Below are 17392 nucleotides of genomic sequence, written 5' to 3'. Positions count from 1 at the left end.
TAATGTCTTTCCACACTCTCTAGGCAAACAGTGTGGAGGGGAACAGATATTTTGGATAAAATATCATATGGTTGATGTCTTTATAAATTCAGTCTTGGAGCCAGTCTTATGTTACCCAAGTGGGTTTTTGATGTTAAAAACGTCAACATTGATAAAAGGGAGAAGTTATATTAGATTCTGTTTACTGGCCCTCCAGTAAACTGACCGAGGTTCATTTTGTCCATTTCAAACATCCTGCATCATTTCCTCAAATCAATCAGCCAATGCTATTTCTTCAGAACTTTCTATGTGCAGAGAGCTGTATTAATTGTTGAGAGAGCATAGCGCAACAGAGTTAATAGACACGATCCCTGCCCACAGAGCTTATTAGCGAGATGATGGGAGGATCGGCAGGAAAAGCATAAAATGAATATGGGGGGAAAAAAAGCAACACATGCCTTGCCCCTATTAATAACCCCTACCAATTTTAGGGGATGAATTTTCCATTATATCCACAGTAACAGATGACATTCAAATCAACAGAAATTGAGCTTATACTTTTCCCAATGAACAGCTTACGTAAGTAGCATGGCCTAGTAGATACAGTACAGGCTTGGGAGTCAGAAGGATCTGGGTTCTAATCCCAGCTCTGCCACTTGTCTGCTGTATGACCTTGGGAAAATCACCTAACTTCCCTGTGTCTCAGTTACCTCATCTGTAAAATGGGGATGAAGACTGTGAGCCCTATGTGGGATAGGGACTGTGTCAATTAGCGTGTATCTATCCCGGCACTTAGTGCAGTGCTTGGCACTTAGGAAGCACTTAAATATCAAAATTATTATTATATCATCTATTTAAAATAGCAGAGGTGAAGATATTTGACGTGAGCAACGACGGCACCTTAATCTCTAGGAAAGCCTTGACGGGAAATGTTCTTACCTCACTCCAGTTTCCGACTGTCCAGTCAGACGGACACAGCACATCTCTATTGCAGGAAATGAAGGTCTTTGGCTTGAGCAGATGCTGACATTCCTTGGCGGTCAGGGCCTGTTCGTCCGATCCCACCGTCTGGATGCAGAGAACCGTTCGCTTCTTCTCCCCTTGAGGACCACAGGTGGTTGAACAGGTCTGCCACTCTCCTGCCCACCACCTACACAAAAATCCACATTCATTCACCCATTCAATCGTTTTTATTGAGTGCTTACTTTGTGCAGAGCACTGTACTGAGCACTTGGGAAGGACAAGTTGGCAACATATAGACGGTCCCGACCCAACAGCGGGCTCACAGTCTAGAGGGACTGGAAGTTCACAGGAAATTAGTGAAGATAAAATCAGTCTATCAATTAATGGAGTTTTCTGAGTGCCTACTTCCTGCAAGGCACAGTAATAAGTGCCCGGGAAGCAAAGTCACCTAGTGGAGAGATCACCGGCCTGGGGGGTCAGAAGGGCCCGGGTTCTAATCCTGGATCTGCCACCATCTGCTGTGTGACATTGGGCAAGTTACTTAACTTCTCCGTGCCTCAATTACATCATCCGTAAAATGGGAATTAAACCCGTGAGCCCCATGTGGGACACGGACTGTGTCCAACCTGATTATCTTGTATCTACCACATGGTTAGTACAGTGCCTGGGACATAGTAAGCACTTAACAAATATCATGAAAAATAAATAAAATAAAAAAGAGCACTGGCCTGGGAATTAGAGGACCAGGGTGCTAATGCTCATTCTGCCACTTGTCTGCTGTATGATCTTAGCAAGTCACTTAAATCGTTGGTGCCTCAGTTTCCTCATCTGTAAAATGAGGATTAAATCCTACTCTCTCTTAGACTGTGATGCCCATGTGTTACGGGGACTATTGTTCAACCTTGTTATCTTATACCTACTGCAGTGCTTAGTTGCAGTGCTTGGAACATAATACATGCTTAGCAAGTACTATAATTAGTCTTACCTCAGAAGCAACACACACAGGTTTCAAATCCTCAAACAGTTTACAACTTAATAGGAAAAGACCCAAATGGAAAGCAGCTGTAAGCTTCTTGAGGGCCGGGATCACATCTACCATCTCTATTGTATTAGTACAGTGCTCTACACATAGTTAATGCTCAATAAATGCCATTATTTGGTTGATTGAAGGTTGGAAAGAGCACAGGCTTTGGAGTCAGAGGTCATAGGTTCAAATCCTGGCTCCGCCAATTGTCGGCTGTGTGACTTTGGGCAAGTCACTTAACTTCTCCGTGCCTCAGTTCCCTCATCTGTAAAATGGGGATTAAGACTGTGAGCCCCCCGTGGGACAACCTGGTCACCTTGTAACCTCCCCAGCACTTAGAACAGTGCTTTGCACATAGTAAGCGCTTAATAAATGCCATCATTATTATTATTATTAAGGGCCTCAACTTAGACTGAGCCCTATGTGGGACAGGGACTGTGTCTGACCTGATTAACTTGTATTTACCCCAACACTTAGAACAGTGCTTGACACATAGCAAGCACCTAACAAATACCATAATAATAATAAAAATAATAAGGGGCCTTATACACAATCCTAAATATTTTAGGAACCAGTTAGTGGAGTACTATCCAAAGGGGAAAGCCTTTGAAAGTTAGTCAAACGATGGTATTTATTGGGCTCCTACTATGTGCTATCTTAAGCACTTGGGAGAGTACAACAGAGTTAGCAGACATGTTTCCTGCCCCACAACGTGCTTACAGTTTAAAGGAGAGACAGACATTAATATGAATAAATAATTTGTAATACTTTAAATATAAGTTCATGAGTGTTGAGGGGTTGAAGGTGGGCTGAACATTCATTCAATCTTATTTATTGAGTGCTTACTGTGTGCAGAGCACTGTACTAAGCACTTGGAAAGTACAATCCGGCAACAAATAGAGACAATCCCTACCCAACAATGGGCTCCCAGTCTAGAAGATCAAATGTTCAAAGGTAACTGATCCAAATGCATGGATGATGCTGAAAGGAGAGGTAGGCAGGGAAAAGAGAAAAATCAGGGAAACCTTCTTGGAAGAGATGTGATATAAATAATGCCTCATATATTTATTACTATAATTTGTAATATTTTAAATATATGTTCATAAGTGTTGAGGGGTTGAGGGTGGGGTGAATATCAAATGCCCAAAGTCTTGGCACATAGTAGAGAAGCAGCGTGGCTCAGTGGAAAGAGCCCGGGCTTTGGAGTCAGAGGTCGGGGTTCAAATCCCGGCTCCACCACTTGTCAGCTGTGTGACTTTGAGCAAGTCACTTCACTTCTCTGTGCCTCAGTTCCCTCATCTGTAAAATAGGGATTAAAACTCTGAGCCCCACCACCCCGGGACAACCTGATCACCTTGTAACCTCCCCAGCGCTTAGAACAGTGCTTTGCACATAGTAAGCGCTTAATAAATGCCATTATTATTATTATTATACTAAGTGCTTAACAAATGCCATCGTTATTATTAACTGATCCAAGTGCACAGATGATGCTGAAAGGAAAGAAAAATCAGGGAAAGCTTCTTGGAAGAGTTGTGATCTAAATAATGCTTTGAAGGTGATGATGATGATGATGGTGGGGAGATTGGTGGGGGAGGGAGTTCCAGGAGGTGAGAAAAGGGTCGTTAGAGTGGTGAGTAAACTGTTGCTAGAGTAGCAAAGTGTGCAGGCTGGACAATGGTAGGAGATGAGTGAGATGAGGCAGAGTGGGACGAGCTGATTGGGTGCTTTAAAGCCAGTGGTTAAGAGTTTCTGTTTGATGCAGAGGTGGATGGGCAGTCATAGGAGGTTCTTGATGAGTGGGGAAACATGGACTGAACTGTTTTTTAGAAAAATAATCCATGCAGCAGACTAAAGTATGGACTGGAGTGAGACAGGAAGCAGGGAGGTCAGTGAAAAGGCAAATGAGGATGATGGTATTTGTTAAGCACTTGCTATGTGCCAAGAACTGTTCTAAGTGCTGGGGTAGACACAAGGTGATCAGATTGTCCCACGTGGGGCTCACATTCTTAATCCCCATTTTACAGATGAGGTTACTGAGGCACAGAGAAGTTAAGTGACTTGCCCAAAGTCACAGCTGATAAGTAGCGGAGCTGGGATTAGAACCCATGGCCTCTGACTCTCAAACCCACGCTCTATCCACTAACCACGCTGCTTCCAAATGGAATAGTCAAGGCAGGCTAGGATAAGTGCTTGGATCAACATAGTAGCAGTTTGGACGGTGACGAAAGGGTGGACTTCCACAATGTTGCAAAGGTAGAACAGACAGGATTTGGTGACAGATTGAAAATGTGGGTGGAATGAGTCCAAGACAACACCAAGGTTATAGATAGGCTTGTGAGATAGGGAAGATAATGATATTGTCTACAGTGATGGGAGAGATGGGGGAGGACCGGGTTTAGGTAGGAGGATAAGGAGTTCACTTTGGGACATGTTTAGTTTGAGGTGTTGCTGGGACATCCAGGTAGAGACGTTCTGAAGGCATGAGGAAATGGGAAATTGCAGGGAAGGAGAGAGATGAGGGCTGGAGATGTATAGAGATGGTAGTTGGGAGTCATGGAAGTGAACGAGTTCTCTGAGGGAGTGAGTGTAGATGGAGAATAGAAAAGGACCTATAACAGAGCCTTGAGGGATCCCCATTGTCAGAGGGTGTGAGGCAGAGGCAGAGTCAGCAATAGAAACCGAGAAGGAGAGCTCAGAGACTAGGAAGAGAAGCAAGAGAGGACAGTGTCAGTGAAGCCAAGGTTTAATAAGGCTTCAAGGAGAAAGAGTGGTCTTCAATGTCCAAGTGAGAGGTCCAGGAAAATTAAGATAGAGTAGAAGCCATCAGATTTGGTGAGAAGGTCATTGGTTACCTTAGAGAGTTAACCAGGTAAATGACATGGGATACACACTCTTCCACAACAAAATCCATCTCTATATTATTCCATCTTTTGCAGGATATTTTTGACTCCAGATCATAAGTAATATACCAAAATGCACCTTGAGGACTTATTCCAGATCTCCTAGAGAAAGTCTCTTTTTCGTTTCAAATGCTCCAATAATAACCTTTCTTATTTAACCCACTCCCTGCTCACAACATTTAAATTAGGGTGTTGCAGTGAAGTAATACTTGGGTTGGGGTGATGTGAAACCAAAGGGAAGACTACTGTACTGATGTCATTACTTTGTTCCATCTCTGACATTCTGAGGGACAGAACATCAGTACTGCAGTCTGACATCTCTGACATTCTCAGGGAATCCTAGGGCAGTACTGAACATCTGCAATGTCATTCTGCAGGCTCCTTAACTCAGGCTGACTGAAATTCCATCTCATACAGTTATTTGCTATGGAACATTTACCTATGTCTTTATAATAAGACAAGGCCTTTCCTTGTTTTTCTTTTCTCTTATTTCCTCCTCTCTCTCTAGAAAAAAAAATGTGCATATATATTTTCATCAACAGTGAGGAATCTCTACCCTTATTTATATTGCAAAGTTCTGCCAGACCGTGGGTGAAGGCAAAATGAGCAACTTAAATTGTTTACCCCTTTTCATTCACCTCATTTTTTCATGCTCGCTCTGGCTCCCACCTCTTCTAATTCATTAGTTTAATGGAATAGCACAGGGCAGTCTTTGGAGACCCTTTGAAGGAGGATGTTTAAAACAAAAAGATGTTATGGGCAGGGAATGTGTATGCTGAATGGCTATATTGTACTCTCCCAAGTGCTCAGTACACAGTAAGCTCAATAAATACGACTGATCGATTACTCTATCAGTTAACCTTTATTACCACTCTCTACCCTAATCTTTCAGCTCCACCTTCTCCTCCAAATTTCTAATCAATTCTTGTCCAGCAACCCTAATATAATTTCTCTTCCTTGGCCCTCCAAATTTTCATTTGTTCTTGAAGTCAGGTCCCTAGTTTTTGATGATTTATTTACTCTTTTCCTTCAGCTATGTTGCTCAGGGAGAAGCTGGACAGAAGGAATCTTGAGAGGAAGAGAGAAGATGCAAAGGGGAAAAGAGGAAGACACTGCTTGAGGATTGAAGGAAATAAAAATACCTGGCCAGCAGCTGCTAGACCATATTAGCAGCCCCTAAAATGTATATTCCCCAGCCCCTGCACCTTGGGCTGACCTCTCTCTTTCTTTACCAGCATCAGACTGGCCAAGAGGGTGCTATAATTGTATTTCTGTTTGGGCACCTGGATTAGATTGTAAGTAATTTGAGGGCAGAGTTGATTTTCAAATTCCCATGAAACTAGGAAGCTATTTGTTTTATATCGGACAGTCCAGTTTTCAGCAGATCTGTCCCCTCTCTGGTACAGAAGCCATGCCACTGTATGTCTGGTATTTTTATTTTAAACACCTAGTCTCCCTCTGGCTCAACTCCTGCTATCATGTCCTGAGGTTCATTAGCAACACTGTGTTTTACTGGGACCTCATAGAGGAATAAATGGCTCTGAAGCACGATGGGGGTGGCTCAGGAGTCTCCCACCCCTCAAAAAAAGCATAAGCTCCTCCATTAAATCATATGCTTCTTGTGGGCAGGAAACACACCACTTCTTTATTTGGTACTTCCCCAGCACTTAGAACAATGCATTGCAACCAGTGGACACTCAATAAATATTACTAGTATGTTCTAGGTTCTGTATTACATCACTACCTTATACTGTGAAACCTGTGTATTACCTATAGCATAATGTATGCCTTAATTCTGAGTTGTCAAATGAGTGTTCAATATTCATGAATTTAAGAAGTAGTTTGGCTTAATGGATGCAGCCCATCCTGGGAGTCAGAAAGATCTAATTGGGTTCTAATTCCAATTCCACCATTTGTCTGCTGTGTAACCTAGGGTAACTACTTCACTTCTGTGTGCCTGTTACCACCTCTGTAAAATGGGGATTAAGGCTGTGAGCCCCATGTGGGACCTGGATTGTGTCCAACCTGATTATCTTGTATCTACCTCAGTGCTTAGATCAGGTACCTGGCACATAGTAAGCACATGGCAAATACCACAAAAAAATGCCGCCAGTGTCCACCCTGCATGTATGTCCCTCCAGGTCCCAGCATGCTGTTCTCCCTATTGACCTTGCTCTGCACATAGTAAATGTGCAATAAGTCCGGCTGATTGATATCAATAAATCTTGATAGTGCAGTCTATTAGGAGACATTGCTCCTCCTCCACCCTATACCACCAAGCATCCTTTTGCTACAGTCCAAAACAGAACCCTGTTTGATCTATTTATGATGTTCTTGCAAGGACTCAGCACCTTAGGGGACTTCCCAGTAGGAGTCAGCTGCCCGATAGAGGGAGGACAGCCTGATTCTATTTTCCCAAAGACTCCCTTTACCCCTTCATCCTTCCTCCCAAATCATTAGTGAAGTGAATTCTTTATTTGGTGGATGTAACTGGCAGGAACAAGCCATTTCCTAATGTTCTGACCCTGGTACATACTGAAATCAAAGCCCAAATCAGAGCTCTGTATCCCTCCTCCCCAACCCACATTTTAAATGGATCACAGGGAACTGGTGCCAGTACACTAACTAAAACACCTCCTATTGTCTTCATTTGCTTTTTCTTTTTAGTAGTAGTAGTTGAAGGCACAATACTGCTCTGAGTCATTCCCACTAGGCTGCTTGGATTTCATTCATCCTGATGGAGTCTAATCAAGACCAACAGCCCCCTCTCCTTCTGGGCCTGACCTCTGCGGTTCACCTGGCCGTTGCCAAATCCAGCAGAGACCTGGCCTCGGAGCGGATGTAGCGTGGCGGTGGAAAACGTTAATCCCTCCGGCGGAGCCGTTGCCTACAGCCAAGACAGTGAGAAGCGTGGACTCTTGGGCCCTTGGATCCGATCTCCGTGTTCCGGTTGGTTTAACGAACGGTCGTTTTGAGGCGGAGCGCCTGCTACGGTTTGTGCACGTCTGACGACTCGACAGCTGTCCACAGGTTTTGTTTTGTTGTGTGTCTCTCCATTCTAGACTGTGAGCCTGTTGTTGGGTAGGGATCGTCTCTATATGTTGCCGATTTGTACTTCCCAAGCGCTTAGTCCAGTGCTCTGCACACAGTAAGCGCTCAATAAATACGATTGAATGAATGAATGAACGGGATTTTTTTTTTTTATGGTATTTGTTAAGCACTTACTATGTGTCAGGCACAATACTAAGCGCCAGGGTAGATATACGCCAATTAGGTTGGACTGTGTCCCACATGGGGCTGTTCTAAGTGCTCGGGTAGATACAAGGTTATCAAGTTGTTCCTCATGGGCTTCACAGTCTCAATCCCCATTTTACAGATGAAGTAACTAAGGTACAGAGAGTTGTGACTTGTCCAAGGTTACACAGCAGGCAAGTGGCAGAGCCGGGATTAGAACTCACGTCCTTCTGACTCCTTCTGACACTTCTTCATTTCTGGGGTGAACCAGAGGGGTAGACATTGAAGGGCTGTGCTCTATCCACCAGGCCTTGCTGCTTCTCCAGGGGTTAACTTCAGAAAGCTGTACATTCTAAAAGATTTGCTGGGTTAACCTGGCTTGACTAACCAACCAATAAACTTCTGTTTCCTTTTCTGAAAGGAGAATAATATTAACACAGGGTTCCCCATGAGCTTTTGAACCACTAACACCTAAGGAGTGTAAAGAAGCTTTCAAATTAGGATGCAAATCAAACTTGTTTCTGAGGACTTCAGTGACAATTTTCTGGGGTTTGTGGTTTCCTTGATGCAGTGGGGCATAGCCAAGATCTTTTCTTTCACATGTCTTCTTGGCTTGACAACTCCACTGATCGTTGTTGTTATAATTCATTGCTGTCTATCTATACATCCCCCTCTCAATTTTGAGTCCCACAAAGGACAGTGATGTGTGTGATTTGTTTTGTTTATATCTATCCCAGAGATTAACACAGTACTCACTGCATAGCAAGCACCTAAAATATGCAACAAATAGATCCCAGACTTCCAGATTATTTCTGACCCATAAAAAATTGTTCCCACCCTGAATATTCTGCACATTTTCTCCTGTTTTCCAATTCTGCACTTAGCCAGATGCCTGGCTTCCCCCTGACCCCCACATCACTAGGCTCAGAGAAGACAGATAAATCCTGGCCTGCAGGAATTGTACTTAGAGATCCTCGATGTTCAAATTTCTGTGAAAAACTAGAAGAGAAATAGAGTTCACTCAATTTCCTTTAGTCCTACTACTCCCTGCTTTCTTTGAGCTCCCTAGTATAAACGGGAGCAAAAGGTGGTTGGATGTCTCAGACTAAGGGATTCATGGACTTCTTCTTGTACTTTTATAGACTCTAGAAATCCTGGATTTCCTTTACTGCAAGTATTATAAGTACTCTTTGAGGTCCCCAGGGGCATTCATTCATTCAATCGTATTCATTGAGTGCTTCCTGTGTGCAGAGCACTGGACTAAGCACTTGGGAAGTACAAATCGGCAACATATAGAGACGGTCCCTACCCAACAATGGGTTCACAGTCTAGAGGCATAATTCTGTTCCATACACACACACACATCACATATTATCCCAACTCTGCCACTTGTCAGCTGTGTGACTTTGGACAAGTCACTTGACTTCTCTGTTCCTCAGTTACCTCATCTGTAAAATGGTGATTAAGGCTGTGAACCCCCAGTGCTTAGAACAGTGCCCGGCACATAGTAAGCGCTTAACAAATACTATCATTCAGCACTTAGAACAGTGCTTGGCACATAGTAAGCACTTCACAAATGCCCCAACAAATGACTGGGGGCCAAAACATTATAAATCTTTGTATAGTGAGAAGGCACAGGTTCTGTGAATTTAGTTGTGGGAAAGATATTTTTCCTGTTTTAAGCTACTACTTTGAAGTTTCTCATTCCCACTTTAGATTTGTGAGCCTTTCCCTTATGAATTTAGCCAAACCCTCCTTGAAAATATAAGAGTAGACCACCAGTACAGCTTCCTGGGGTAAACCATTTCCTTTCATTATCGTCAAATCACCTAAGTTTCAAATGCTTTTCTAGTCTCAGTTTAGTGCACTTTGTCTTGCCTATGCTGTCCACTCGTCTCCGACCCATAGCAACTCCATGGACACAGAATTCCCACCTCCATCTACAATCATTCTGGCAGTGTACCCATAGAGTTTTCTTGGTAAGAATACAGATGTGGTTTACCATTGCCTCCTTCCATGTGGTAAACTTGAGTCTCTACCCTCGACTCTCCCATCACGTTGCTGCCCAGCACAGGTGAGTTTTGACTAGTAGCAGATTGCTTTCCACTCACTAGCCATTGCCCAAGCTAGGAATGGAAGGGGTATGTCTCTGCCTGACTCTCCCTTCCACAGAAGAGACTGGTAGAGTACTGGAAACCCTCCAGGTCCAGTCCTGAGAGGGGTTAGTGGGCTTTAACAGAAATTAATTCTGAGTTCACCCTGCCTTTACTGCTCATGATGTTTTTCACCTCAATCATTTTTCCTCTCATTCTTCACCTTTCCAGACTGAAGAGTTCTAATCTTTTTAGTCCACTGTCATTCAGAATCAATCAATGGTATTGAGCACTTACTGGGTGTAGACTGTACTAAGTGTTTGAAAAAGTTCAATAATAACAATGATGGCATTTGTTAAGTGCTTACTATGTGCAAAGCACTATTCTGCACTGGGGAGGATACAAGGTGATCAGGTTGTCCCACGGAGGGCTCACAGTCAATCACCAATTTACAGATGAGGTAACTGAGGCACAGAGAAGTTAAGTGACTTGTCCACCAAGGTCACACAGCTGACAAGTGGCAGAGCCAGGATTAGAACCCATGACCTCTGACTCCCAAGCCCAGGCTCTTTCCACTGAGCCATGCTGCTTCCCTAGATTAGGCTTGGGGAAAAGGTTAGGTGAGGTGAAAAGATTACATTACGTTTGGTCTAATGTTATGTTAGACCAAAAGGTTAGATTAGGCTTAGGCTAGTGGAAAAGGTTAGGCTAGGGGAAAAGGTTAGGTCAGGGGAAAAGGTTAGACTAGGGGAAAAGGTTAGGGAAAGGGAAAGGTTTAGGCTAGGGGAATAGGTTAGGCTAGGGAAAAAGGTTAGGGTAGGTGAAAAGTTTAGGTTAGCAGAAAATGTTACTATAGGTGAAAAGTTTACGTTAGGCTAAAAGGTTACATTAGGCTAAGGGAAGAGGTTAGGCTAGGGGAAATCTAGGCTAGGGAAAATAGAATTGGTAGAGGCAACCCCTGCCCCCAAGGAGTTTACAGTCAACAGTCTTTAGAAGCTGCTCAACACCACTGATTCACTCATTCATTCAATCATATTTATTGAGCACTTACTGTGTGCAGAGCACTGTACTAAGCACTTGGGGAGTACAATTCAGCAACAAATAGAGACAATCTCTGCCCACAACAGGCTCACAGTCTATTCATCTTGAATACCTTTTTGGGAACCTTCGCTAGATCCAGTATGTCCCCCCTAATTTGCAGGGACCAGAATTGCCCACAGTACCCCAGGTGAGGATAAACCATGACTTATACTAACAATACAAGAGTTTTTGTTGTGTTTTTTTTTTATTCCTTTGATGACCCCAGGCATTTTGCTTCCTTCATTAGGAAGGGGAGGAAGGTTTATGGCAATGGCAGATTTACAAGAACTTTTTAAGTCACTAGCTCGTCTATACTTTTTTTTAGGTCATGACGTGAGGGTTAAAATTTTTCATGTTCTGGCAGAAGTACCAGCATGACCTAGAGAAAAGAGCATGGGCCTTAGAGTCAGAAGACATGGGTCCTAATCCTGGCTTGTTACGGGATCTTGGGCCAGTCATTTAACTTCTCTATGCCTCAGTTTCCTCAACTGTAAAATGAGGATTAAACTTTACTCCCTCCTACTTAGACTGTGAACCCCACGTGGGAGAGGGACTGTATCCAACCTGATAAAATTTGTATCTATCCCAGTACTTAGAACAGTGTTTGACATGTAGTAAGCACTTAATACCATTAAAGCCCCCTCAAAAAAAACAACAAAAAAATCTAAACTGCATGATGGATTTTTTCCCTTCTTTTAAGGACTACCATATGAAATTTCAAAATCAACAACAGTAAAGTGATCATCTGCTTACCAAAAAAAAAACAACAAAAAAAAACCCTGGAATGTGAAAGTCACATTTGTACCAATTGTCTTTGGGCTGCTGCTGCTTATAACAGCTGGCTTGAGTTAGGGACTGTCAGCATTTTTATTCTAGTTCCCAAAGCTTCTGTATTGAATGAAAGGTTTTACATAATTGATCCATTTCAAAATTTTGCTTTGAGTAAGCACTTAGCACTTAGTTTACTCACCTGGTGACCATGGTTCTGTGAAACCATGATCATTTACTTTGTTCTCAGGTTGCTCTTCAGCTTCGGGACAAATTTGTTAACGAAGAATAACCGCACAAAAACACAAACCTCAGAATAGTCAAACTAAGTTTTTGGTAAGATATCATTGACTGAATTGGGAATAGGGTTAATAATAGTGTAGCAATATTGGCCCATATGGTCATGACACTAGGTTGATTTTTTACTCTTACAAGAGATACTCTCATCCCTTGCCATTTAGATGTACAAATGGGTTACTTTGAAGTCCTCCTGAAGGCTTCCAAGGCTTAATTTTGGGAAGCTTGCCCTCTGTCCCCTGACACAGGACTCTGACACAAGGCACCAGTCACATGATATGTCTTACCCCATTGGGGTTGAAAATCAGCTATCCATCAGGTCGCCAAAAATTTGTGCTGCCAAAAGGGGAAAAGAGAGGCAGCTTTCATTAGATCACTTCTCAGTTAGCTGGTGGGTTATAGGTAAACTGAGCATATGTTCTAATATGTTCAAGACAGTACTCAAAAAATTTGTGATTTCAAGCAATGGGACTTTCCAACTTTTCCAGCCTAGATATGATTGACTGATAAAAAAATAATTGTAGAATTTCTTAAGTGCTTTATATGTGCCAGACACTGTTCTAAGTTCTGAGGTGGATACAAGCAAATTGGGTTGGATATAGTCCCTGTCCCACATGGGGCTCTCAGTCTTAATCCCCATTTTGCAGGTGAGGTAACTGAGGCACAGAGAAGTTAGGTGACTTTCCCAAGGTCACAAAGCAGACAAGTGGCAGAATCAGGATTAGAACCCATGATCTCTGACTCCCAAGCCCAGGCTCTTTCCACTGAGCCATGCTGCTTCTCCACTACTAGATTGATTGAGATGAATATTGAAGATTACACAGTCACTCAGAAGCACTCAATCTTCTCCCTTATCCTCATTTTCATATTCGTTTGCTTGAAGGGCAGAGAAACTATTCTTGGTAACAGAATACTGTGGCAAGAAAACTGTCTAGGAGGATTTTGGAGTGGTGAATCCCAATTGTCCAGGAATTTTTTTATTATTCTAGGAAAAGTTTGGCTCAAGGGAAAAACAGAGACAAAAAACTAATTTCTGCAGAGGTTAATACTCCCAAATCAGTCTTGTGGCAGGGCTCTGGCATTGTATTTTCCATTCTAGACTATTTTTCAAGGCTTTTCAGAGATAATAATAACAACAATAATGGTATTTGTTAAGCGCTTACTATGTGCCAAGCACTGTTCTAAGCTCTGGGGGGAATACAAGGGAATCAGGTTGTCCCTCGTGGGGCTCACAGTCTTCATCCCCATTTTAAAGATGAGTAACTGAGGCACAGAGAAGTTAAGTGACTTGCCCAAGTCACACAGCTGACAAATGGTGGAGCCGGAATTAGAACCCATGACCTTGGACTCCCAAGCCTGTGCTCTTTCCATTGAGCCATGCTGCTTCCCTAAGAGATGGAGCAGAGTTCTCAGATATGTGGCTGTCCATCAAAGCATGAAATGCCAGAGTAAATTATCCCCAGGACTGACAGTGGCCTCCACTCTCAATCTGCTCTCTCGCTTATACTTATCCTCTCTCTTCTCCCACTATATCCAGTTTGCTCACTTTTTTCCTCTAAAGTCAATCTACTCATCAGATTCTGTCCCCATCTTCAAAACCCTTCTGAAGTAGCATCAAACTCCATGAGGTCTTCCCTGATTAATTTCTGATCTCTCTTTCACATGCCCTCTTCTACCACTTTAGTACTCCTGTGCCACTTAAGCACCTCACCTCCTCTCCTCCTGCAGCACTCATATACACAATTTTATACTCATTATTTTAATGACTGTCTCCCCCGCTACACTATACTCTCCCTGTGGGCAAGAATCATGGCTATGGTTCTCTCCTAAGCATACAATCCTCAGTGAACTCAAACAATAAATCAATAATATTTATTGAGAGCTTAATGTGTGCAGAGCACTGTACCATGAGCTTGGGAGAGTTCAATACAACAGAGCTGGTAGACACATTCCCTGCCCACATGAGCTTACAGTTCACAAACACAATTGAATAACACTGCCTGTGCAGCTGGCAAAGGCTGTTACCTAAATAGATATAACTGCAACTAATATCAATAAACCCCAGTAAATCCTAGTTATGCTGTGTATTTCAAGGGATGGGGATACCCCTTTGACTCCTCCTCTCTACTGTGGAGTAACGCATCTGAATTTAAGAACAAATTGGGATGACAGAATGTACTAACAGTCTGGCTCTGGGCATAGCCAATTTGGAAATAAATGAGGTGGAAGTAAATGGGAAGTCAGGCATCCTGCGCCTCCCACATAATCCCTCCCCCTGTCCCATCACCTCAGGCCAAGTCAGGGTCTTCTCTAGGCAGGGGAAACTGGAGAGTCCTTGGTGCTGTTGCAGCACACTCCTGGTTCATTCCAAGAGAAAGATGCTGCCTTAAAACCCAAGACCAGAACAAAGGAGCAGCAATTGGGTCTTTCACACTCCTGCCGCCCACACTCATGTTGTGGCAGCCCAGGGAGAAGAGACTGCCGAGAAGTTCCGGGGATGGCTCACCTGGCCCGACTCCTTTCAAGGTCTAAGAAACAGTGGCTGGCATTCTTACCAAAGTTTTCTGCAAATCTTCCTTTCATTAGATGGAAACCAAAGTTGGCACCCCCAGGAGCACACGGGAGGATTTATTCTATACTTTATTTTTCCGAAATAGATGTTGATTTTGCCCCATAGCAGGCACGACCATTGTCTTTTTAAAAAACAAACAAACCGCAGAATTTTTCTAAGAGTTTCTAGTGACACCTGTAGCCTGCTTGACTCAAAACTCTTCTCAGACACTGAATCCATTAAAAAAAAAAAATCACCTGAGTAGATTGGTGAAATATGTCATTTTTTTTTTCCAGTGAACTTTCTGGTGACCTGAACCTGGGCTATATCTATGACATTTAGGACTCCTATTTCCCAGATAAACAAACCTAGATTTTAGCAGCTTTCCTCTATATTTAACTCCCCTAGGAAACAGCAGATTGCTGCAGGCACTGATAATGGGGCATGGAAACCCCAAACAATCGCCCTATGTGTTTTTAGGAAGCGGCCTGACCATCCTTCTTTGTTTGCCCTACAATGTTGCATTTCCCCCACCTCATCATAATCCAGGAAAGACCCCTCCCCGCAGCCATCCCAACCCATTTCCTGCCCTTGTTGGGGGTTACCTGGGAGGACAGTCCTTCTCTTGACATTTCTTTTGTCGCCTGTTGGGCTGGGCTTCTGGATCACAAAATGAGGTTTTAACCATGCCTTTCCCCTTCTTCACGCAAAAGGCAGCTTGCCGGCGGATACCTAGGGTTCAGACATAATTATAAACACCAACCGAGCAAGGGCATTGCATCCCAAGCCTTCATGAGAGAGGTAGAATAAGTAGTCAGACAGGATGGGCTGGGACCCCTAGGGTCAAGGGAAAGCTGGTTGCCCTCCACCCCTAAACACGGCTGTCTGTCAATAGTATTTATTGAGCATTTACTATATGCAGAACACTGTATTAAGTGCTTAGGAGAGTATGCTATGACAGTATAACAGACCTATTCCCCGTCTACAATGAGCATTGGAGAAGCAGTGTGGCTCAGTGGAAAGGGCACGGGCTTTGGAGTCAGAGGTCAGGGGTTCAAATCCCGGCTCCGCCAATTGTCCGCTGTGTGACTTAAGTCATTTAACTTCTCTGTGCCTCAGTTACCTCATCTGTAAAATGGGGATGAAGACTGTGAGCCCCCCATGGGACAACCTGATCACCTTGTAACCTCCCTAGCGCTTAGAACAGTGCTTTGCACAGAGTAAGTGCTTAATAAATGCCATCATCATCATTATTATTATTATAGCACACGGCACTAAATGGAGAGTGCATGTTCTAGTTCTGCTGGCCAACACTACCATCCAAAACTCTGCCTTCCCTTTCTCTCCATGCGTACTACTACAACTACTATTAAGAAGAGGAATTGTGGTGGTATTTCTTAAGTACAAATTATGCGCCAACAATGTACTAAGGACTAGGGTAGATTCAGGCAAGATCATCAGGTCCCAAGTTGGAAGGATAACTGGAGAAAGCAGTTGACTGAAGCAGCGTGGCTCAGTGAAAAGAGCCCGGGCTTGGGAGTCAGAGGTCATGGATTCAAAGCCCACCTCCGCCCCTTGTCAGTTGTGTGACACTGGGCAAGTCACTTGACTTCTCTGTGCCTCAGTTACCTCATCTGTAAAATGGGGATTAAGACTGTGAGCCCCTTGTGAGACAACCTGATCACTTTGTATCCTCCCCAGCGCTTAGAACAGTGCTGTGCACGTAGTAAGTGCTTACCAAATGCCATTATTATTATTCAGTTTCTTCTATGTATACCATATTAATATACGACCTCTAGTTAGCCATTTAACCATACCCTTGCTGTTATCAACTGTATGTATATTTTTTTCCTGCTGTACTCTCCAAACATTTAGTACAGTGCTTTGCTTACAGTAGTTGCTCAAAAAATACTATTCCATAAATACAATGCACCACCTATAATGTGGAGGTCTTCTGTTAGGGCAAAGTGACATATGCAACTCCACATTTCCCACCCAAACACTGTCCTTCCTCTGACTTTCCTATCACTGTGAACAACACCACCATCTTCCTTCCCTGCCTCACAAGCCTGTAACCTTGGCATTATCAACTCATCTCTCTCACTCAGTCCACACACTCAATCTGTCATGAAATCACGTCAGTCCTACCTTCACAACATTTCTAGAATCCGTCCCTTACTCTTCATCGAAACTGCTCCCAAGCACTTAATTCCTGCCTTGACTACTTCATCAGCCTCCTCACTGACCTCCCTGCCTCCAGTCTCCCCAATCCATACTTCACTCTGCTGCCCAGATCATTACTCTGAAAAACCATTCGTTCTGTATCTCCCTTCTCTTTGAAAGTATCATCATCATCATCATCAATCGTATTTATTGAACGCTTACTATGTGCAGAGCACTGTACTAAGCACTTGGGAAGTACAAATTGGCAACATATAGAGACAGTCCCTACCCAACAGTGGGCTCACAGTCTAAAAGATCCAGTGGTTGTCCATCCACTTCC

The 17392-nt window shown here is 43.3% G+C and overlaps 1 protein-coding gene and 1 non-coding gene across 3 annotated transcripts in view; both read right to left on the bottom strand.

Moving 5' to 3' along the window:
• Positions 1-17392, bottom strand: part of ADAMTS12 (ADAM metallopeptidase with thrombospondin type 1 motif 12) — a 345960-nt gene that overhangs the window by 49313 nt on the left and 279255 nt on the right. For both annotated transcript variants that reach the window (XM_038743882.1, XM_038743883.1), the window contains exons 17-18: positions 15495-15621; positions 919-1129 (exon numbers count right to left, since the gene is read on the bottom strand). In XM_038743882.1, the coding sequence (XP_038599810.1) occupies positions 919-1129; positions 15495-15621 (338 nt within the window). The remainder of the gene's footprint in view (positions 1-918; positions 1130-15494; positions 15622-17392) is intronic.
• Positions 10185-10322, bottom strand: LOC119926448. Its single transcript, XR_005450323.1, has one exon. It is a non-coding gene; the product is annotated as a small nucleolar RNA SNORA7 (small nucleolar RNA).

The sequence above is a fragment of the Tachyglossus aculeatus genome, chromosome 3, assembly GCF_015852505.1.
Source record: "Tachyglossus aculeatus isolate mTacAcu1 chromosome 3, mTacAcu1.pri, whole genome shotgun sequence".
Taxonomy (NCBI): Eukaryota; Metazoa; Chordata; class Mammalia; order Monotremata; family Tachyglossidae; genus Tachyglossus; species Tachyglossus aculeatus.
This window is presented reverse-complemented; position numbering and strand designations above follow the sequence as displayed.